Genomic DNA, 21,939 nt, shown 5'->3' with positions numbered 1-21,939 from the left:
TGGGCCTTGTAGGGGTGGAAGTGGCCTCTGGACTTGGCTCCCATCGTGAATGAGATATGTTGGTCAGCGTGGACATAGGCCACCCGCAGGCCACTACTCCTGGCCCTGTGACCCAGGCTGTGGGCAGCACTGGGACCCTGGGTAGGACACAGCATCTGTGGGCCTGAGGCCCACAGCCATCCTGTCCTGTCAGTCTGTTGCTGTGTGGCCCAAGCAACTGGTTCCTGCCTTGGACCTCTGTTCATCTGAAAGGGTCTAGGGACAAGGACGGATGTGGCCACCAAGAACCAGATGGGTGGTGCATGGGTGGGCAGGGCGTCAGCTGTGGGGAGGCTCAGCTGCAGACCCTGGGCAGATTTGATACTGGCTGTATCATGTGACCCTCGTGCTGTTCTGGGAGGGCTCAGGACAGTCCCACCATCCGTCCCATCATGGCGTCCCCCAAGGCACCTGCTAGCACATCCTGCATCTCTTGGGGCCGAGGACCTGGTTTTCCAGCAGGGTGAAAAGGCAGAGGTGAAGGGGGGTGTGGGGCTTGGGGAAGGACAGCGGTCTGGCCAAGTAATGCTGGCAACAAGGGTCCTGGACCTGGCGTCTCCATGCATGAGGCAGAGGAGCGGAGCCATCACCTGCTGCTGTCTGCAGTCACTGTAGCCTCCAACACTGGGCAGGCCGCTGTCCTCCTGTGCACACCAGGACTGTCCTGAGGATGCATGGGGCTGCAACTGAGGAGGAATGGCTGGCAAATAGGCGTGGCAGCCGCCACCAGCATGGGGCTCATTGAGTCAGCCTCGTCCCCACACACTCTTCCTGCAAAGACCCTCAGCCCTTGTTGCACTGTGTGCGGATACTGTGAGTGTTTGGAGGCAGAAAGTTGCTTGTCTCCCATGCAGAGCACTTAAGTCAGACCCATATCAACAGGGGTGACTATGTGGCCTTGGGGGGCCTTCTGTGTTTACCTTGCTGGCAATGACATTCTAACACATTCTATGGCCAGGGACCCAAACCACCTCCATGTTGACTTGAGAGACCTGTAAGCAGAGGCTGTGGGCCCTGAGAGTTACCCCAAGTATGAGCGGTTCCCAGTGCCCCCCCCCATTGGTGGACATGAATGGTTGATGTGTGTCCAGCAGCTCCTTGGGAGAGCAGAAGCTGTGGCTAGATTCATACTCACTTCCTGAGGCCTCTCAGCTCAGCCCCAAGGCTTTGGGGATGTGAACCTGGCCTTGGTCATAGCGAAGTCCTGGGGCAGCGTGTGACAGTGCAGGGAGGTACCACCTGGGCCCGCAGGATCCTACAGCTGCTGGCCACCAGGGGGCACTGCAAAGGGCCCCACCAACCATCCCAGCGGGGGGCTCTGCTGCAGGGCATCCAGCTGTGCCTCCAGCTCCTGCCATGCCTGCACAATACCCTCATGGCTCTGGGCCAGTCGCTCCACTGGCAGATCCCTGATGCCTGACACCATGAGGCCGTAGAGCTCACAAACACTGTGCCTTGCACACCCCACGGGCTGTTGCAGGTTCGGCAGGCCTTGCAGGCCAGACGCCAGGCCACTGTAGGCTGTGTGCAGCTGGCAGAGGAGGGTGCGTGCCCTGGCCAGGGCTGTGGTGTCTTGCGCCTGCTGGAGGGACCATGAGGTAAGCAGGATGCAGGGCAGGTCAGGGAGCACAGGGAAGGGCAGCTCCCACCACACGCACCTCGTGGATACCAGCAGCCCCCTCTGTAATACTCGAGCTGTGGTCCAGATGCTGCTGTCCACCCAGTTTCTCCGTGGCCTTGTCCATCTGGAAAGAGCCACAGGGATGCAGCAGCCATGGCAGGGACATGGCGTGGCGGGAAGGGACATTGGGAGGAGACTCCCCTCCCCATCCCTTTTGTGGGTGCTGTCTCTGTGGGCTCCCCCATTCCAGCCACCCCCACCTCCCTAGCTGTGCACACCCAGCCCGCTCACAGAGCACCACTGAGATGGACCTGCGCATATCTCTCAGCACTGCAGCTGCACCCACCAGTTTCTTAGCTAGTGGACACAAGTTGAGGGCATCTGGGGCAAGGACCAGGGACACTTACCTCCCAGAAGGCCTCCTGGAGCTGGGCCAGCGCCTCCCTGGCCTGGAATTGGTTGTTTTGCATGTGGCTTAGAGCATGTTCAAAAGCACGCTGACGGAAGCCAGGGGTTAGGTCGCCCAGGCGGATGAAGTAACTGCCTTGGTCAGCCGACAGGACCCGGGGCCCTGACCCTGACGCCACCAGCTGGGCTGGAAGGACAGTGGTGTACTTAGTCCATGGAGTTTCTCCAGGTGTGCACACTGGGATGTGAGCAAAGCCCGGGTTCGCATCCACTCACCTTGCTCCTCAGTCGTCATGGGCTGGAAGATGTCCCCGAGTCCCTCCAGTTCATGGCGAAGTGTAGTGAGGCCCACGGTGGCTACCTGGCTCCCCTCCTCACCAGTTCCAGCAGCCTTGTGGACAGAACTGCCCATATCAGACACAAGGCCTTCAGCAGTGGCTATGGCTTCTGTGGTGAGCCCTAGGCCTGCAGTATGTGTGCCTGGGAGGCTAGTGACCACAGAGGAAAGGGCTTCTTGGGGACTCGGGGTGGCCCAGGAGCCAGGGAGCCAACTTGGAACTGTGCCGAGACCAATGTAGACTGGGTTTGCGGCCACGTTCCCTATCCCAGCCAGCACCGTGGACTCCGTGTCTTCAGTGGTGTGGCCTTTGGACACATCCACAGCACCAGGTACTCCACCACGGACTGTGTCCTTGGTGCCTGTCAGTAGGTTCTTTGTGGTGTCCAGACCTGTTTGTGCTGTGCCCTCGGTCATGGTCTCAGCACTGGATACCTCGCTGTGGACTGCACCCTTGGTACCCGTGGCTGTGTTCTGGGTTGTGCTCAGCCCAGTCTGCAACATGCCCCTGGCAGTGTTCACAGCCCCCGTGAGCCCAGTGGACATGCTGTCTTTCATACCCATCACCACAGACTGGGTGGTGTCCAAACCCCCCTGGATGGTGCCCTTAGCCATGTTTGTGGCATCAGTCACCCCACCACAGACTGCATCCCTGGTGCTGGTCAGCATGGTCTTTGAGGTATCCAGACTCGCCTGTACTGTCCCCTTGACCATATTTATGGCCCCTGAGAGGCCAGTGGTTACTGTGTCCTTTGTGCCAGTTAGCGTGGTCTTTGTGGTGTCCATTCCTGTCTGGACAGCACCTTTGGCCACATTTACAGCCCCTGTGAGTCCTGTGGTCACTGTGTCCTTGGTTCCCATCAGTGTAGTCTTGCTTGTGTTCAGACCTGTCTGCACTGTGTTCTTGGCCACGTTCATGGCCCCCATTAGCCCAGTGGATGCAGTGTTCTTGGTGCCCGTGAGGATGGCTTTAGAAGTATCCAGGTCCCCCTGGGCAGCCACTTTCGCCACGTTCATGGCCCTCATGAGCCCAGTGGTCACCGTGTCTTTGGTGCCCATTAGAACGGTCTTTGTGGTGTCCACTCCTGTCTGCGCTGCGCCCTTGGCCACGTTCATGGCCCCTGTGAGTCCTGTGGTCACCGTGTCCTTGGTTCCAGTCAGCATCGCTTTACTTGTGTCCAGACCGGTCTGCACTGTGCCCTTGGCCACGTTCACGGCCCCCGAGAGGCCAGTGGACACTGTGTCCTTGGTGCCAGTCAGCACAGCCTTGCTTGTGTCCAGACCAGTCTGTGCTGCACTTTTGGCCACGCTCACAGCCCCTGAGAGGCCTGTGGTCACCGTGTCCTTGGTTCCGGTCAGAACGGCCTTGCTTGTGTGCAGACCCATCTGCATCGTGTCCTTGGCCACGTTCACAGCTCCTGTCAGCCCAGTAGATACTGTGTCTTTAGTACCGGTCAGCACCATCTTTGTGGTGTTCAGACCACCCTGAACCGTGCCCTTGGCCACATTCACAGCCCCTGAGAGGCCAGTGGTCACCGTGTCTTTGGTGCCCATTAGAACGGTCTTTGTGGTGTCCACTCCTGTCTGCGCTGCGCCCTTGGCCACGTTCACGGCCCCTGTGAGTCCTGTGGTCACCGTGTCCTTGGTTCCGGTCAGCATCGCTTTACTTGTGTCCAGACCGGTCTGCACTGTGCCCTTGGCCACGTTCACGGCCCCCGAGAGGCCAGTGGACACTGTGTCCTTGGTGCCAGTCAGCACAGCCTTGCTTGTGTCCAGACCAGTCTGTGCTGCACTTTTGGCCACGCTCACAGCCCCTGAGAGGCCTGTGGTCACCGTGTCCTTGGTTCCGGTCAGCATCGCTTTACTTGTGTCCAGACCGGTCTGCACTGTGCCCTTGGCCACGTTCACGGCCCCCGAGAGGCCAGTGGACACTGTGTCCTTGGTGCCAGTCAGCACAGCCTTGCTTGTGTCCAGACCAGTCTGTGCTGCACTTTTGGCCACGCTCACAGCCCCTGAGAGGCCTGTGGTCACCGTGTCCTTGGTTCCGGTCAGCATCGCTTTACTTGTGTCCAGACCGGTCTGCACTGTGCCCTTGGCCATGTTCACGGCCCCCGAGAGGCCAGTGGACACGGTGTCCTTGGTGCCAGTCAGCACAGCCTTGCTTGTGTCCAAACCAGTCTGTGCTGCACTTTTGGCCACGCTCACAGCCCCTGAGAGGCCTGTGGTCACCGTGTCCTTGGTTCCGGTCAGCATCGCTTTACTTGTGTCCAGACCGGTCTGCACTGTGCCCTTGGCCATGTTCACGGCCCCCGAGAGGCCAGTGGACACGGTGTCCTTGGTGCCAGTCAGCACAGCCTTGCTTGTGTCCAAACCAGTCTGTGCTGCACTTTTGGCCACGCTCACAGCCCCTGAGAGGCCTGTGGTCACCGTGTCCTTGGTTCCGGTCAGCATGGTCTTTGTGGTATCCAGACTATCCTGGACCAGCCCCTTGGCCATGCCTACTGCGCCCATGACTCCCCCGGCCACCACGTCCTTGGTGCCCACCAGGGCTGATTGTGTGACACCCAGACCACCCTGGACCATGCCTTTCGCAGCACGCTCACAGCCCCTGAGAGGCCTGTGGTCACCGTGTCCTTGGTTCCGGTCAGCATGGTCTTTGTGGTATCCAGACTATCCTGGACCAGCCCCTTGGCCATGCCTACTGCGCCCATGACTCCCCCGGCCACCACGTCCTTGGTGCCCACCAGGGCTGATTGTGTGACACCCAGACCACCCTGGACCATGCCTTTCGCAGCATCCACCACACTGGCCACCCCAGAGGAGATGGTGTCTTTGGTGGTAGTCACATTGAAGCTTCCCAGGTCTGCTGCCCCAGACAGCATCTGATGAGGAAAGGCAGGTAGGTGTCAGCAGCTCCAAGAAGACTCTCCACCAGAGGCCCCAGATCCCTGAGAACCCAGCTGCTTCCCCAATACCCCCAGGACTTATGCACCACAGCCCCCCAAGATTATCTCCTTCCAGCTATGATCCCAGCGCCCAAGAAGCTGAGGCAGAAGGATTGTCACAAGTTCCAAGGCCAGCCTGGGCTATGGGATGAGAGCCTGTCTCAAAAACAAAAATGGAGCCAGGTGTGGTGGCGCATGCTTTTAATCCCAGCACTCAGGAGGCAGCGGCAGGCAGATCTCTGTGAGTTTGAGGCCGGCCTGGTCTACATAGTGAGTTCCAGGCCAGCTGGGGCCACAGGGAGACCTTATCTCAAAAAGCCAAAAAAGAAAAAGAAAAAAGAAAAATGGGGCTGGAGTCAGCAGTTAGGAGCACTGGCTGCTCTTGCAGAGGACCCGGGTTCGGTTCCCAGCACCCACATGGCAGGTTTTGTGATTTTGTTAATCTGGCCCATTGTTAAGATTTGTATTACTTGTTTTTTTGTTTGTTTGTTTGTTTTTTGAGACAGGGTCTCATGTAGCCTTCATTGTCCCAAGACTTGCTGTGCTGCCAAGTACAGCCTCGAGCTCAGAATCCTGCTGGAATGATAGATATGAACCAGCAAGAGCACAGTTTTTATTTTATTTATTTGAGACCACCCCCCTCTCCAGCTCCAGCTCTCCCCTGTGCTTGCTGTGTGACCTCAGGTAAGCCCTACCCCCTCTGAGCCTGTGCCCACAACTAGGGGCTGTAGCTGCAGGCCAGGGAGCACTGGACTGGTACGCACAGGAAGCCCTGGGGAGGTGGAGACAGGAGGATCTGGAGTTCAGGATCATTCTCAGCTACATAGTGACTTCTGGGCCAGCCTGGGATACATGAGACTGCCTCAAAAGCAAACACCATTTGTTTGAAGGTTGGGATGGCAGGTGACAGGAACTTCCGTAGGTGTTCAGTTCCTGTCAGCATGGAGCTGCTGTGCGGTCCTCCCTGTGGAGCTGCGGTTTGACTTGGGTTTAGCTGGACCACTGGCCTGAGAGCTCAGGTCTCGCTGGTCATGGGAGGTTCCAGAATATGTGTATGGAGGGGACTCTCCTACTTCCTGTTCTCTGCACCTGCTAGGGTGTGGGGCCCAGTCATGGGGTGCGGCTAACTGTTAAAAGTGCTGAGCAGAGTCTGTTCCCATTTCACAGCTGTGAAAACTGACACCTGGAGTAGAGAATCCACTCAGAGTTCTGCCTGCTTCTGACCTATTCTCCCCATGGAAAGATCTGGAAACTTCCAGAAGGCACACCCCCTCCCTCTCCCTCCAGTTTGCAAACAGGCTCTGCAAACCTCTCTCTCACCTTTTCAGAGGGTTGTGCCAGCCCCACTGTGCCCCCTGCCATCAGCTCTGCGTCAATGGCCGCTGCAGAGACAGAGCATGTCAGTAAGGGTGAGGGACAGACAAGCTTAGGGCCTATTGTGCAACCTCTGGGCTCAGCCCAAAAGGTCAGGAATGTCCCAGCTGGCCAGCCAGGGACAGCAGGAGGGGACATCCAGCAAGCAGAGTGCCTCCCTCCCTGGCATGGTCCCCCTGCCTCCTGGGGCGCAGCACTCCAGAGCCAGCAACCAGTGCTGGACCCTGGGTGCTGGACACTCACTCCAAGTCCCTGGGATCCCACAGAGCCCGGAGAGGATGAGGTGATGTCACCCTGCCCCCTGCCACAGCCACCAGTTGCCCGCCACTGAGGTATGTGGCACACGAGGCAGCTGCTGGCTGCACTGAACAACACGTCCAGGCCCAGCTTCAGTGGCCACTGACCTCGTGACCACTAATCCTGGTCCCTCCACTGGAGCTGTCCCCCAGGGCCCAGTCCAGCCTCTGGAGGCCCAGCGAGTCCCAGGATGCTGTGTCCCCAGCAGAGCCGCTGCCCCTTTCTGAATCTTTATCCTCCGTGCTGTGCACTCACCTGGACTTGGGGGACAGGTGGCCTCTGGGACAGGCTCCTTCACTGGGCTGTGACCACGGGACAGCAGACTCCGGGCAGACCCGAAGCCAGGCAGCGACCCAAAGAAGTTGCTCAGAGTCTGCAGGATGGGTGGGGGTGGGTGGGGTGTGAGCACATGCTTGGGTGGCTCTCCCTGTGTTCCAGGGACCCCTCAGTCCTCACCTTGCCTTTGGATCTGGCGTGACCCACAGTCCCATCTCCTGAAGCAGACATAATGGCAGCCTGGGAGGCTAGAAGGGACAGAAGATGCCGGAATGGGGGTTCCTAGGCGTTCCTTCAGGCCGGTGTCACGGTTGATGAGGCTGGCCCGCCTGGACTGCACAGGGTCCCTCGGAGCTGTGGCAGCTGCTGGCGGCTACCTTGGCTCTGGTTCCCAGGCCTTATAGGGTCTGGGAGGTGCAGGCCTGGGCAGGCAGCCAGGGAACGGGGGAGGGGAGGGCCCGGGGCATCACATGCCCGCTGCCAGGCCCAGTGTGGACCCGGACCAGCACCTTTCCCCTGCTCTGTGCCACAGGCCAGGCTGCCACTGCCCATGGTGCCCATACTGTTGCAGGCCTGGTGACTCAGGCCGGCTGGGCTCCCTGAGGGACCAACCACCCCCTTCCTCTGCCTTCTACCCCAAGAAGGGTGTTCAGCTGGCATGCCTTAGCCAAGAACCAGCTTCTGCCTCAGGTTCTCCCACACTTCACTGTGACTCACCATGTCCCTTCCCTGTCCCCCTCCTCCCTCTCAGCAGCCCCCCACTTGCTCTGCTCCAGCCCATGTTCCTCAAACACCCTAGGCTCTGTCCTACCCCAGGGCCTTTGCACAATCATGTCCCTCCATGGTGCACCTGGTCTAGATTCCCACACAGCTTCCTCCGTCCTTGCTTCCATTGAGTCTGTTTACTTTGGTGCTAGGACAGTGCCTGGCATACATCTGATCCTGAAGAACTCTAACTAAATGGAACTCAAGCCTGTGAGCTTGAAATGAGGCCATACATGTTCACCAGCAGTCACTCAACAAGCATTCAGCTTTGCCCAGGTAGAGCAGGTCTCTGAGAGGAGACATTTGCGTACTAGAAAGGGCAGTGACCTGTCCTTCCAGAAGGGACCAGGGGTGAAATGCAGAGCTAGAGGCACCTTTGGGATGAGGGAGGGACCCTGGTGGGCCTGGCCTAACCCCAGGAGGCATCCTGGGCCTGATGCTCCACAGCCAGGAAGGGGGAGGCCACAATCAAACGCAGAACCTGAGCCTGTGTGCTCATTGGCCCTTGGTTGTGGAGCAAGTGGCTGGGGTGGCCACCATGTCCCCCCTGGGCCAGCTCCCAGCCTGCAGTGGGGTGATCCAGCCACCAGACCTGGAGGCCCCTGGGCCATTTCCTGGGTGTCTTTGCTGTCAGGAACAGAAGGGGGAACAGCCCCTCACCCTCCCACCCCTGGCCCACCAAGGGGGTGTGGGGAAGTGGGCGTGTCCCCCTTTCCAAAACACCCCGTGGACTCCCTCACTGGGCCTGTATCCCACCATGGCTCCCAGCTCCTCCCTGGGCCCACAGCTCCTGGAGGAGGTGGTGTTGGGGAAGGGGAGCCATGCTCAAGGGTCAGGAGACCAGAGGGCAGAGGCTTGGGGGGGCTTTGGCTGCAGCTATGAGGTTCCCAGAGAAAGGGGCCAGCAAGGGAACCCTGGCTGATGGGAGGAAACTTCCAGAACCAGCCTGGACCAGTTCCTAGGGAAATCAGGGGCCAGCCTGACCTCACCACACTGGACTGGGATTTCCCAACACTGCGCCATCAGCCACACAGGAGAATGCGGTGAGAGGCCGGGAAAGCCCCAGGAGACCCACCATGGCCCTTGCCCTGCCTCTGTGTCCCTCCAACCATGACCAGCACATCCTGGGAATCCACAGCCCGACCTTGTCATCAGGGTCCAGGGAGGAGGGCCAAAGAGGGGCTGCCGTCTCACCCCTTCCCTTTCTGGGCTGCTCTTGGAAGGGTTCAAGGAACTTGTTCATACCAGAGTAAGAACGGCTTCAAGCTAGGTATGCTGGGGTGGGGGCGACTTAACCCACGCCATTGTAGATGGCTGGTCGGAGATGCACTGGCCCTTCCCGATTCTGCATGCTGGCTTGACACCTCCTCACGTCCATAAAGTCACACCCCCAGCACACACGTTCTGAGACCCATCTTGAAGCACACGAAACGTTTATTCTGAACCACAAACAGCAAAGCTGGTGGGTCTGTCCCACCAAGCAGGGCTGACTGGACGTTTTGGGTGGGGTATCAGTCCAAGATGTGATTTGAAGGGTTCTGAACCCTGAATAGAAGCCATGGGGTCTTCAGAAGTTTCTTTTGATTTCTTTTTTTTTTTTTTTTTTTGAGACAGGGTTTCACTGTGGTCTAGAACTCACTATGTAGCCCAGGTTGGCCTTGTTCTCACAGAGATCCATCTGCCTCTGCAAAAAGCCTAGACTGTTTTTCACAGAATTTTTTTTAAACTGGTTTTTTTTTTTTTTAAATGAGTTTTTTTTTTTTTTTTTTTTTTTTCTTGAGACAGGGTTTCACTGTGGTCTAGAACTCACTATGTAGCCCAGGTTGGCCTTGTTCTCACAGAGATCCATCTGCCTCTGCCTGCTGGGTGATGGGATTAAAGGTGTGCACCTCCACACCTGGCTTTTTGATTTATTTTTGAGACAGTCTCACTCAGTAGCCCACCCAGGCTATCGGCAAACGCACAATCCTCCTGCCTTAGCTTTGACCTGAGCACAGATATGATACGCATGCTCCTGGCCAGGCTTTGTGGCTGGGAACAGGATCTCGAACGGGTTGGAAGTGGCTAAAGTGAGGTCCACTCAGACCTCAGGATCTTCTATGGAACCACAGCCTGGGAAAGGAACTCGCATGGCCACCAGGCGGTAGGCGGGGCTTCAGTCAGAAGTCCAGCTCCGGCATTAGGGTGTGCTTGACCTGGACACTTGGGAGTTCGGGCTCCTGACCCTCCAGGTCTGCGTGCTCCGCCTCCCAGGCCTTCTGCTGGGCCGGCCAGTCCATGTGCGCCCAGCGAGGATCGGGGCCACCCACCACCTCGTCCACACAGTCAGCCAGGTCAGCCAGGGGCTCCGGCCGCTCCACCAGGACTGGCGCAAAAGGACCCACGAGCCAAGGCAGTGGCATGGTGCGCAGGACCAGCTGCAGCAGCTCATCCACGCATGCGTGTGCCCGGGCCACGCTGCCCCTGCCCTCGTCCAGTGCAGCGGGTGCCACGTCCCCCAGGCAGCGCGCATTGGCAAAGGCGGCCTGCAGGGCGTCCACGCTGCGCTGCACCTCACTCACCTTGGCTCGGGCGCCTGGCGGCAGCCCATGCACACAGGCAGCCAGAGCATCCACCGCACTCTGCAGCTCCCGGGTCAGGATGCGCGACACAGCCAGTGTCTCCAGCTCCACCTGCGGGCCAGGCTTCAGTTTCCCCACAGGCATCTCACCAGCCTGCCTCAGTTTCCCCCATGGATATACACAGGCTGAGTGTTCTGCCTCAGTTTCCCCCACAGATCTGCACAGGCTCTGTGTCCTGCCTCAGTTTATACTGTGGATGCACAGCAGAATCAGACCCTGCCTCAGTTTTTCCCTGGAAAGAACACAGTAGGCCTGCCTCAGTTTCCCTATGGACACCTAACAGGGTCGGCCTGCCTCAGTTTCCCTTCAAGACACAGTCCTGTTGGCCTGCCTTAGTTTCTGTAACGGACACCCAGCCTGGTGACCTCAGTGCTAGGATGGAGAGAGCTTGAGTCCCAGGAAAACTCCCTCCCTGTGCCCAGCACCTCACCTGGCTGCGGCTTTGCCCATTCTCAAGCCACGAGTTCCAATCCTCCCATGGCTCATGCACCTTAGTGGCCTTGGCAGTGGACATGAGGCTTGCCTCACTCTGCAGACGGTGGATCTGTGGGAACAGGGACAACGGGAGTCAGGCCAGAGGACTTGGGCGAGTGGGGATGGGGGACCCACCTTAGCCCACACCTGCACTTAGCATTGTCTGAATATCTGTGGTCATCTGGCCCCTTCTCTGCTTCCCTTGAAGCCCAGATACACCTTTGGCCACACAAGTCCCTGTCAGTAACACTCATCCCTCCACCCTACCATCCTCCCCACTTCCCTCCAAGCTTCAGTGTGGAGTGTCGTCTACCCTCCCCCCTTTCAGGAAGCCTTCCCTGCTCCTTCCTCAAGGTGAATGTGTATAAATGTGGTACATCTACACGATGGAATATTATGCAGCCTGGAAAAGGAAGCCACCTTGAGCTACACACAAAAGGGGACCCATTCCCATTCCCAGGGGTTCCCCAGTATTCTCAGACCCACAGAGAAAGGAAGTAGAGGGAAGGGGGAGGGGTGGAGTTAGTGTTGAATGGAGACAGAGCTTCAATGTGGGGAGAGGGAAGCTCCAGAGATGGATGGTGGGGATGAGCCTCACAGCCTTGTGAATGAACTTCATGCCACTGAGCTGGGCACTGAAACATGGGTAAGATGGCATATTTCAGGTTTGTCTTTTTCTTGTTTTTGAATCTTTGAGACAGGTTCACTATGTAGCCCAGGCTGTCCTTGAACTCACTATGTAGACTTGGCTGGCCTCAAACATACAGAGACCCCACCCCCACCCCAGCTTCCCGACTCTGGGACAACAGGCCTGTGCCACCATGCCCCCGTGGTTATGTTTTACAAGACACCGAAAACAGATGTCTGAAAACAAGCCCAGCACTGCACTGCAAGACCTGTTGCCCCACACGTCTGAAGCACTCAGCTGTTGCAAAATGCACACCAGGCACACAGGGGACTTCTGCAATAAGCATTTAGTAACCCCTTACTGTGTGCAAGGTGTCCCTTCAGCTACTGTGGGTGGCCATGAACAGGCCCGCCAGTACCTAAAGCAAGGACTGGCATGCAGTGGGTGCTCAATATTTGTTGAGAGGTTGAGCAAGTCAGGGCCTTATCCTTGGAGAGCCCCCCCTCCCCCTCAAAGTGGGGAAAGTGGAGGGCATGTCTCTATAGAGACCACTTCCCTAGCTCGTGTAGAGCCCTGGGTCCCATTCCCAGCATGAGGAGGGTGGGGGAATCTAGAGGGAGAGATACAAACATAAAATGACTACATGTGATCCAGATGTGGTAGGAAGGACAGAGCCTGTGCAAAGACCCTGTAACAGAGGGCAAGGTGAACAGACAGAAAATATGGTATATCTATGCGATGGAATACTATCCACCCAGGAAAAGGAAGGAAACTCTTGACACTCACTCCACCATGGAAGGCTTTTAGAGACAGGACGTTCAGTGACAAGACAGACATAGACACTCTGGTGGCACCTGGAGATGAAGGGGGGGCAGTTCTGGGAGGTGGAGCTGGGCATTATGTATGTGAAGATGGGGGTGAGCCACCTAGTGGCCAAGGAAAGTGGATGGGGAAAGGTCTTGAAGGTGAAGACTGTAGCCCTGGCTCTGTTAGAACCAAGATAGGAGCAGAGCAGAAAATGAACCCAGTTTGGGGGTGAAAATGTGTCTCACCAGCTCCAGGGTCTCCTGCAGCTGGGCCAGCGTGTCCTGGGTGTGGTGTTTGGTTTGCTTCAGTTTCCCCAAAGAGTGCTCATAGGCCAGATGGCGGAGGCGTGCTGACAGGGACCCCAGACGAACAAAGTAGCCTTGCTGTCGCCTCTGCTCCTCCAGTGAGCCCACTTCCGGGCCCTCAGCCTCAGCCGCCAGGGCCGCTGAAGGGTGGGGTCATGGAGACATTCAGCGTGGCTGCCCATTCACAAACAGCACCCCATTTCCCAGTTGTACAATTTCCCTTCCTTAAGCCATTTAACCTTCCCCCAAACCTACGATATAGTCTGTTTTTTTCCCTTTGTTTTGAGGCAGGGTCTCATGTAACCCAGGCTGGTCTCCAACTCCCTATGTAGCCCGGGATGACCCTGAATTCCTGATCCTCCTGCCTCCACCTCCCAAGTACAGTGATGACAGGCATATGTCACCATGCCTGGTTTACAGAGTGCTGGGGATTAACCCAGGGTCTTGCTTTGGGTGACCACTCTGCCCACTGAGCCACATCCCCTCGTGTCTGCTTTCCAGATGAGGGAAACTGAGGTAGAGAGAGTTGAAGTTGGGCCAGCGAGATGGCTCTGCAGGTAAAGGGCTTACCACCAAGGCCGATGACTGGAGTTCAGTCCTCAGTCTCACTTGGTAGAATGAGAGAATCGGCTCCTAAAGTTGTCATCTGACCTCCACGTGTGCACCATGGTGCACACAATTTTAAAAAATCTCAGTATACAAGAGGCAGACTCAGGATTGGAACCCAGGTGTGCTGGTTCCAGACTATACTTAATAGTTACCAGTCTCTTAATGAATATATCATAGCCAAACATGGTGACACACGCCTCAGGAGGTGGAGGCAGGAGGATCAGGAGTTCAGGATGGCGTTTGAAGCCATCCTGGGCTACATGAGACCCTGGCTAAAAGAATATAATCAAAATTGTGGGGGTGTGGTAACCCACACCTTTAATCCCAGCATTCTGGAGGCAAAGTCAGGTGGATCTCTGTGAGATCAAGGCCAGCCTGATCTACCTAGTGAATTCTAGGCCAGCCTGTGCTACAGGAAGACTGTCAAAACAATGTAAAACCCCAAAACATAAAAAAGCAGTTTCAAGGGTCACCAGGTTGAGCACCCATTTGTCACACACAAAAGGCCCCTACATTCTTGGGCTCAGAGTGTCTGACTTTCTGGAGGGGACACAGATCTGGGGGGAATGACCTGACCAGGGTTGATCACCCAAATTTCCCTGTGCTGCACATCCTTAAGCTGGCCCCTAGACTTCTCTGGTTGGTGCCAGCCAGCAATGGTGGCCTGCAGGAGGACTCACCCAGCTCGTCCTCGGTCATGGGCAGAAAGTGGTCCACCAGGTCCTCAGACTTGCCCAGTACCATGTCCATGGCCTGGCTCACTGAACGCCTCAGCTCCCCGCTCCAGCGCCGGCCCCGCTGTGCCAGGTCCACCACCCCTGTCACACTGCTGGCCACCGCATCCTTAGCTGAGGTCACCACCTGGCAGAGGGCAAGTCTCATTGCAGGCATCGCAGGCTCATGGCTCCACTTCCCCAACCCAGTCACTTTCCTGGCCCTGTGCCTCAGTTTCCCCTTTAAGTCAAGAATCCCAAAACCCTGTCCCTCAGGAATTGGCTGGGGTCACCAATGTCTACTCAGTCTCACTATGTAACCCAGGCTGGCCTGGAACTTTCTGTATACCTCAGGCTGACCTGGAATCCACTATGTAGCCCAGGCTGTCTTAGAAATTTCCATGTAGACAATGTTGACCATGAACTCACTTTGTAGCTCAGGCTGGCTTGGATATCACTATGTAGACCAGGCTGGCCTGGCACTCACAGAGATCTGCCTGCCTTCTAAGTGCTGAGGTCAAAGGTATGCAGTGCCATGCCTGGCCTCTCTTTTGGTTTTTTTTGACCCTGAACTGCCCAGCCTTTGTTTTTGTCATTTTGTTAGTTTTTTGTGTGTGTGTTGATTGCTTTGTTGTACTGATTACTTTTTCCTTGCCCAGTTGGGACCCAACTGGTCTTGTCTCTCCCTCCCTCCTCACCCCACACCTCATCTCAAGCTATCCCGTGTTAAGTCCCTGGGGTCTGGTCACCCCAGTACCGTGTCCGAAGGTTGCTGGAGGAAAGGCAGTTTCTCCTCCAGCTTGTCCAGACCCCTGCAGGCGAGATCGTTCACTGTGGCCACTGGAGAGAGGAGGGCGACAAGGACTCATGGAGAACTGGAGCGGGAGGAAGTGCCAAGAGGTGGAAGACCAAACCTGGCTCAGACCCAGGACAGCAGCCAAAAAGGTCTGTCGGGTCCCCAGAGACCTTCAAGACTTTGGATGAGCCCAGGGCTCTGGGAGATGGAATCGGGGGAGAAGGGAAAACCATGAGGGACCTGGAGCCATCTAGCAAGTGGGCGGCTCCCTGGGAGGGTGCTGTGGGCTTCCAGCTTGGTCCAGGCTCCTCTGCATCCTTTGGCAAAGGAGATGAAGATCCTGGGGGACCTGCTATAGTCAGATGGGTCTCTCTTACCCTTTGCCCCATGGGATTCCCTGAGCCGCTGTTGGGAGTCTGAGCAGAAAAGAAGATGGCTAGGGACATAGTTCAGTGGGCAGAGTGCTTGTAGCTCAGTGGATAGAGTGCTTGTAGTTCAGTGGGCAGAGTGCTTGTAGCTCAGTGGATAGAGTGCTTGTAGCTCAATGGGTAGAGTGATTGTGGCTCAGTGGATGGAGTGTCTGTAGCTCTGTGGGCAGAGTGTTTGTGGCTCAGTGGGTAGAGTGCTCGTGGCTCAGTGAGTAGAGTGCTTGTGACTCAGTGGGCAGAGCACACCTCTCATGCATGAAGCCACGGGTTTCTCCCCCAGTGCCCCAAAACCTAGTGTGGTGATGCACATCTGTCATCCCAACCCTCAGGAGGCTGAGGAAGGAGGATTGCTCAAAACTCTAGGCCAGCCTGCTCTACAGAGCAAAACCCTGAATCAGAAAAACAAAAAACAAACTAGGAGGTGGGTGGGTGCAAGGGGCCAGGGCAGGTAACTCACGCTGTGGCTGCAGATGGTCAAGCAGTGGCTGTGCATGGTCCAGGGCGCAGCTGGTCACACTGCACACACAGTGCTCAGCAAGGCGGCAGGCGGAGCCCAGCAGAGGGTGCTTGTCCTTGGCCGCGTGATAAGCACCGGAGACGGCCGTGCATGTGGCCCTGACCAGCGGCAAAGCTGCCATGCGCTGCACCACATTCTGTGGGGGATACAGGTGGGCTAGAGGCTCACCTCGCTGCAGCTGACCCCCTCTGGGCCAGGCTGACAGACAGAAGGCCAATGGCCCTGTGACGTCAGCTGCACCCACACTGTTGGCAGTGATGCACACTGCGCGCCATGGCCACACTTTAGGACACCACGGTTTTCCCTGGGTAAGGTGCCCTCGCTGAAGTTCCCAGTGGGGTGATATCCCAGCTGTGAGGACTCAGGAAAGAGATCTGACTGCTTGGTGCCTCGGTTTACCCAGATGGAAAGTGAGTTTCGTTGGAACTGTGACTGGTAACTCGGGGGGTTGGTGCTGAGACTACAGTGGCTGTTTATGTAGCGTGGCAAACACCCCAGAACTACACAGGAAAGTGGGGTTCTTAGAACCAGCTTCTTCAAGCAAGGACTGGGTGGAAACCCCTGTCCTGTCCTCAGAGGGCTCCCTCCCCCTGCTGCCTCACCTGCTGGTCCTGCTCCCTCATGCTGGATCCGGGGTGGCTCCTCACCTGCTGGTCCTGCTCCCTCATGCTGGATCTGGGGTCCTGAGCAGCCCCCTTGTCTGACATGCTGTGGGTGGTACAGGACACAGAGATGGGGGTCCTGAATGCCAGGCTTCCCAGCTCCATTCCCTCTCAGGACCTCAGTTTGTCTGTCTAGAAGATGAGGTGTCGTGTGGTGTGTAGGCATGCTCAGGGTTAGAGACCCTGGCTGGGTATGGTGGTACACGCCTTTAGTCTCAGCACTAGGGAGGCAGAGGTGGGTAGATCTCTGTAAGATCAAGGCCAGCCTGGGCTGCATATTGAAATTCAGGCCAGCTGGGGTTACAGGGAGACGCTGTCTCAAAAAACAAAACAAAAAATAGCTGGGTGTGGTGGCGCACACCTGCCTTCCTAGCACTCAGGAGGAAGAGGAATTCTAGATCAACCTCAGCTATATAGTGAGGTCCAGGTCAGCCTGGGCTACATGAGACCACGTCTTTAAAAAAAACCCAAAAACTCAGCCAAGCGTGGTGGCACACGCCTTTAATCCCAGCGTTCGGGAGGCAGAAGCTGGCAGATCTCTGTGAGTTCAAGGCCAGCCTGGTCTACATAGTGAGTTGGCCAGCTGGGGCCACAGGGAGACCCTACCTCAAAAAGACCAAAAAATAATAATAAACTAAAATAAACAAGAGCCTCTGATGTTATGGGGAGGACTTAGAAACCCAAGGCATGGGTTTGAATCCTGCCATTACCTGCTGCGTGACTGGCCACGTGCCTTCCCCTCTCTGGTCCGATTTCTGTTTTGTGAAATGAGGGGTTTCAAGCTGCCCCTGCCAGGGACAGACCAGCGTCCCTCACAGACGTAGAGAGGACAGTCACAGGATCCAGACCCCTCGACAGACAGGAAAACTGAGGTACAGAGCAACTGACTCAGTCAGGCTACGGAGGGGGCCACACCCCGGAGCCAGACCTAAGGCCCGCAGTGTCCTCTGCGCCCTGGTCCCCGCCCAACTGGGTCCTGAGCTGCAGCCAACTGGGACAAGGGTCCCGGCCACCTGCTGCTGCCTGTTACTGTGGCCTGGGCGGCCCAGGCCTGTCCCTGTCCCCCGGATCAGTAAGGTCCCCAGTTTGGGCGACCCATCCACCTGTGCCCTCTCACCTGGATCCCTGAAGCTCAGACCCCGGCCAGGGTGCCCCCAGGACCCCAGACTGAAGACTCCACCCCCTACTGGCCCCGCCTGCCTTATAGCAGCTCGGGGGTGGGGCTTCTAGACATTGACCAATGAGGTGAGGTCCTCACTGGAGGCGTGTCCAGGACGGGCCTCTAGGTCCCCCCTTCACCCAGAAGTTCCACCATTGCCATAGCAACCCCAACTCCTGGCCAGCCAAGGACAGGGCTGGTCACCTGTTTCTGAAGCCTCCAGAGCCAGAGAGGTTCCTATCCTTAATTCCCAGATGCTTTGTTTTGATCTCACTCTGTAGCCCAGGTTGGACTGGAACTCATTATGTAGTCCAGGCTGGCCTCAAACTGGCAATTCTCCTGCCTCAGCTTTAAGAATACTAGAATCAGAGGCATGAGCTCCCACGCATAACTTTTTGTTTTTGATTGTTTTTTGAGGTAGGGTCTGAAACTCGTTCTGTAAACCAGGTTGACCCCGGTCTTCTTATTTTTAAATCTATTAAAGTCTAGACGTAGTTGGTCCCGTCCCCTTGGACTTCCATTTTACAGATCAACAAACTGAGACTCCAAAGCTCAAACTGTTGACCTCAGCTCCATCAGGGAGTATAGGGCCTAGTGCCACTGGCCCCTGGGCTACGGCTCAGTGTGTAGAGTACCCGTAGATTAGATCAATGGGCAGAGTGCTTGTGGATCAGTAGGTACAGTGCTTGCCTAGCTCTCATGAATCCCTGGATCCATCCTCAGCACCCCATAAACGAGGCATGGCGGCACACACTTATCATTCAGCACTCAGAAAGTGGAGGCAGGAGGATCAGGAGTTCAAGGCCGTCCTGACATACATAGGGAGGTGGAGGCCAGCCTGGGCTACATGGCCCTGTTCGTTTTGTCAATCTTTTTCTTTCTTTTTTTTTTGCTCTTTTTGAGACAGGGAACTCACTATGTAGACCAGGCTGGCCTCGAACTCACAGAGATCCGCCTGCCTCTGCCTCCTGAGTGCTGGGATTAAAGGTGTGCGCCACCACACCCGGCATTGTCTTTTTCTTTTTTACAAAAATATTTTATTTATTATTTTTATTTTATGCGTATGAGTGTATTGTCTGCATGTATGTGAGTGCACCCGTATCGTGCAATGCCGCGGAGGTCAGAAGAGGGTTTCAGATTCCCCTGGAACCAAAGTTAAGGATGGTTCGCAGCTGCCATGTGGGTGCTGGGAATTGAACCCAGGTCCTCTGCAAGAGCAGTCAGTGCTCTTAACCACTGAGCCATCTCTCCAGCCTCTTGCTGGTCTTTAAAAAAAAGAAAAAAAAAAAAGACTAACACCCTGCCCTGCCCTTCAAGGTCCTTTTTCTAGGGGGCCAAGAAACCACATCTCAGGGACCCCCCAAAACTGACCTTAACACACACACACTCAGTTTGTCATCGGCAGGGGATACCCTACATTCTATGCTGTGAGAACTTGACCTCCTGGGCCCCTACTGTGGTTTTTAGCCTCATCCTGGCCCCATGGGCTCCCCTGGGCAGGTGTCCCCTTGAACTGTCACAGGCCAGCAGGACACATGGAGACCTGAGCCAGCTAGGACACAAGCCCTGGCTGCTTGCCATGGTAGAATGACACCAGACAACAGCCAGGATTTTATTTCTGTCTTGGACCCAGGATGGGGGTGGGGGTGGTGCTGCCCCAAGGACTGTCTATGAGGAGCCCCAGCGTGGAGCCCTGGTTCCTAGACCCTGCATCTCCTGGTGACCTAGGGTGGCTTCGAGGGAGAACAAGTAGCATGTGAATGCCCGAGGGTGGGAGGGCGGTGGGTGCTTGCCTGGCATCCCAGCACCCGGGAGGCTGAGACAGGAGGCCGATAAGTTCCAGCCTAGCCTGGACTACATAGAAAGACCCTGTTTCAAAAATAAACAGGTGGCGAGATGGCTGAACAGGTAAAGGGGCTTGTAGCCAAGCCTGAGGACATGAGTTCCATCCCTAGGACCCATACAGTGGAAGGTGAGAACGAACTCTAGCAAGTTGTCTTCCCCTCCACATGCAAACCAAGGCATGCATGCTGGCATGTGCACACACAAAATTAAAAACAAAAAGAAATTACATGAATTGTTCAATCATTTCGAGGGTTATTTATTAACTACCTGGGGGACTCCTCCCCCTAAAATAGACAAGTCGAAGCCAGATAAAGTTGATGTGGCCTGAGGTCCATCAGGGGAAGACAGGAGTGATCTGGGGGCTTAGCGAAAGGGAAAGAATCACGAGAAGTAAGGGAGAAGCATCCTCAAAGATGCAGAGCATCCTGGAAGAAGGAACAGCAGAGGAAGGCAAAGTGGCTGTGAAGCCTGTGTGACTTGGATGGGCAGCCAATAAGGTAGAGGGGCTCATCACTCAGTGGGGTGCCATGTTCTCCTGCCACAGCCCCCACTACACTACAGCTTCACACCTCACTGGGACCCCACCAAAGCCAGGAGCCGCTGGCCCTTCAAGGCTTTGGGTCCGGCACACTGTGTTTCATTCTGTGAGAACATCTTGTGTCTGTTGGCATCCAGCCAGCGATACAGATCATGCAGTTTGCTGTCGCAGATCCAGGGGTTGTGGGAAATATCAAAGCCATCCCCCATGTCCCTGGCCGGCCTCCCGAGCGATGTCCACAGGCCTTGGGGTGTGCTAGCCAGAGAATTATTAGACAGATCTAACATATCCAACTGATTCAAGCCTTGGAAAGCACCAGCGGCCACTGTAGCCACCTTGTTGTCATTGAGAAAAAGGTACCTTAGGGAACCCTGGGGAGCCAGCAGCTTGGCCCCCAGCACCGCCAGCTGGTTCCCTTCCAGATGCAGCCGGTCCAGCTGCAAGGGACCCTGCAGCAGGTCCTCAGGCAGAGACTCCAGGAGGTTGTTCCCAAGGTCAAGGACACGCAGGGAAGTCAGGTTGGCCAACAGCTGGGGTGGCAGTGACCGCAGGCAGTTCCCAGACAGATCCAGGTGACCTAGGGCTTTAAGACCCTGCAGGGAGGACGTGTTCAGGTCGTGGAGACGGTTTTCCTTCAACACCAAGGTGTCCAGGGCTGCCGACGCGTGAAACAGGCCAGGGGGCAGGCTGCGGAGGGCATTGCCGGTCAGATCCAGAACCCGCAGCCTGGGCACCCACAGGAGGACATTGGAGGACAGCGACTCCAGGTGGTTGCTTGACAGATGCAGCTCCACCAGGTCAGGGACATCCCATAGGGCGGCCACGGGTAGCTGGGTCAAGTTGGAGAACTCGATGGACAGATGGACGGTGTCGGCCGGGAGGGACCCAGGGAACACAGTTGGAGAGTAGCAGGTCACAGTGCTGCCATTGGCTGAATGAAGAACCAGGCATTCTTGGAAGTTTGGGGTGATACCTTCAGTGGACGCTACATAGAGAGCCAGGAGGAGGAGCAGCATTCTGAAAAGATGGGTGGGTATCCAGTCCCTCCCCAGCAACAGGTGGCGGTCAGTGAGACACAGTGAAAAGACCCCACTTTCTCCCACCTCCATGGGTACCACCCTGGACTGTCCCACATCCTGAGATGCTGTGATCTGAATGGTTTGTTTTTGTCTCTCTAGCTGTGTGTTTGGATGGCAGAGTTGTCGAACACCTATTCACCTTGCAAAACCCCAGCCAGAATGCCTACTTTTTTTCTTTCTAATAAAACTTTCTGAGGTCCGGGGCTTCACTGTCCCAACACAAGTGGGTATGACGGGGGCCTGGAACCTCAGCAGCGCCCTCTCCCCCTCTCCACTGCCTAGCTCCAGGCTAGCCTGTGCTACCAGAGGGAGGTGTATGGGTGTGAGCCTGTCTGTCCTAAGACAGGGCCAGCAGGAACCACTGCACTTCACTGGGTCAGACAGAATGTTCTGGCTGGCCAGGCACCTGGGTGTGCCCAGGTTGGACACGGTGGGAACCTACCTCCCCGGTCGGCTTCTGACCCAACGGGCAGTGGTGGCTCTGCTCTGTTCCCTTGAGCCAGGGCCAGTGGCTTTATGCCTGAGTGAACATGGGGAAGGGGACCAACTCCAAGTGCCCCCCCCAACCAGGGGCAGAGCCTGGGGACAGGTCGATATTGCGAAACCCCTTCCTGGCTACTCTGGCTGCGCGGCGGCCCGCCCCTCTCTAACTTCTAAACCCATCGTTTTCTACTTTTACTTCCTGATCTGGGGTAG

At 56.5% G+C, this 21,939-nt stretch overlaps 3 protein-coding genes across 6 annotated transcripts; all 3 read right to left on the bottom strand.

The window, feature by feature from the left end:
• Nucleotides 1-7: 7 nt before the first annotated feature.
• Plin4 (perilipin 4) lies at nucleotides 8-7,997 on the bottom strand. The gene is given in 9 exon segments (XM_029565330.1): nucleotides 8-1,618; nucleotides 1,698-1,784; nucleotides 2,068-2,255; nucleotides 2,345-4,030; nucleotides 4,229-4,997; nucleotides 5,000-5,287; nucleotides 6,671-6,732; nucleotides 7,277-7,394; nucleotides 7,478-7,997. Coding segments are annotated over 9 exon segments (3,573 nt in total). The 5' UTR covers nucleotides 7,529-7,997; the 3' UTR covers nucleotides 8-1,294.
• A 1,921-nt stretch (nucleotides 7,998-9,918) lies between these two features.
• Nucleotides 9,919-17,796, bottom strand: Plin5 (perilipin 5). Of its 4 annotated transcripts, none has more exons than XM_008836978.3 (9): nucleotides 17,740-17,796; nucleotides 17,333-17,489; nucleotides 16,563-16,668; nucleotides 15,901-16,096; nucleotides 14,977-15,059; nucleotides 14,187-14,367; nucleotides 12,838-13,037; nucleotides 11,114-11,227; nucleotides 9,919-10,734 (listed from the first exon to the last, which is right to left on the bottom strand). In XM_008836978.3, the coding sequence occupies exons 3-9, from the start codon at nucleotides 16,665-16,667 to the stop codon at nucleotides 10,222-10,224; spliced, it is 1,392 nt and encodes a 463-aa protein (XP_008835200.1). In that variant the 5' UTR covers nucleotide 16,668; nucleotides 17,333-17,489; nucleotides 17,740-17,796; the 3' UTR covers nucleotides 9,919-10,221. The 4 variants fall into 4 exon arrangements, with proteins under 4 accessions (XP_008835200.1, XP_008835201.1, XP_017654629.1 ...); XM_008836979.3 differs by having other exon boundaries at nucleotides 16,608-16,668; XM_017799140.2 differs by lacking the exon at nucleotides 17,333-17,489 and having other exon boundaries at nucleotides 17,740-17,785.
• A 2,058-nt stretch (nucleotides 17,797-19,854) lies between these two features.
• Lrg1 (leucine rich alpha-2-glycoprotein 1) lies at nucleotides 19,855-21,756 on the bottom strand. Its single transcript, XM_008837246.3, has 2 exons — nucleotides 21,686-21,756; nucleotides 19,855-21,181 (listed from the first exon to the last, which is right to left on the bottom strand). Exon 2 carries the CDS (start codon nucleotides 21,178-21,180, stop codon nucleotides 20,197-20,199), a length of 984 nt encoding a protein of 327 aa, XP_008835468.2. The 5' UTR covers nucleotide 21,181; nucleotides 21,686-21,756; the 3' UTR covers nucleotides 19,855-20,196.
• Nucleotides 21,757-21,939: the final 183 nt, after the last annotated feature.

This window comes from Nannospalax galili, unplaced genomic scaffold, assembly GCF_000622305.1.
Source record: "Nannospalax galili isolate Female #2095 unplaced genomic scaffold, S.galili_v1.0 scaffold77, whole genome shotgun sequence".
Taxonomy (NCBI): Eukaryota; Metazoa; Chordata; class Mammalia; order Rodentia; family Spalacidae; genus Nannospalax; species Nannospalax galili.
The sequence above is the reverse complement of the archived record's forward strand: the minus strand, read 5'-3'. Positions and strand labels throughout refer to the sequence as shown.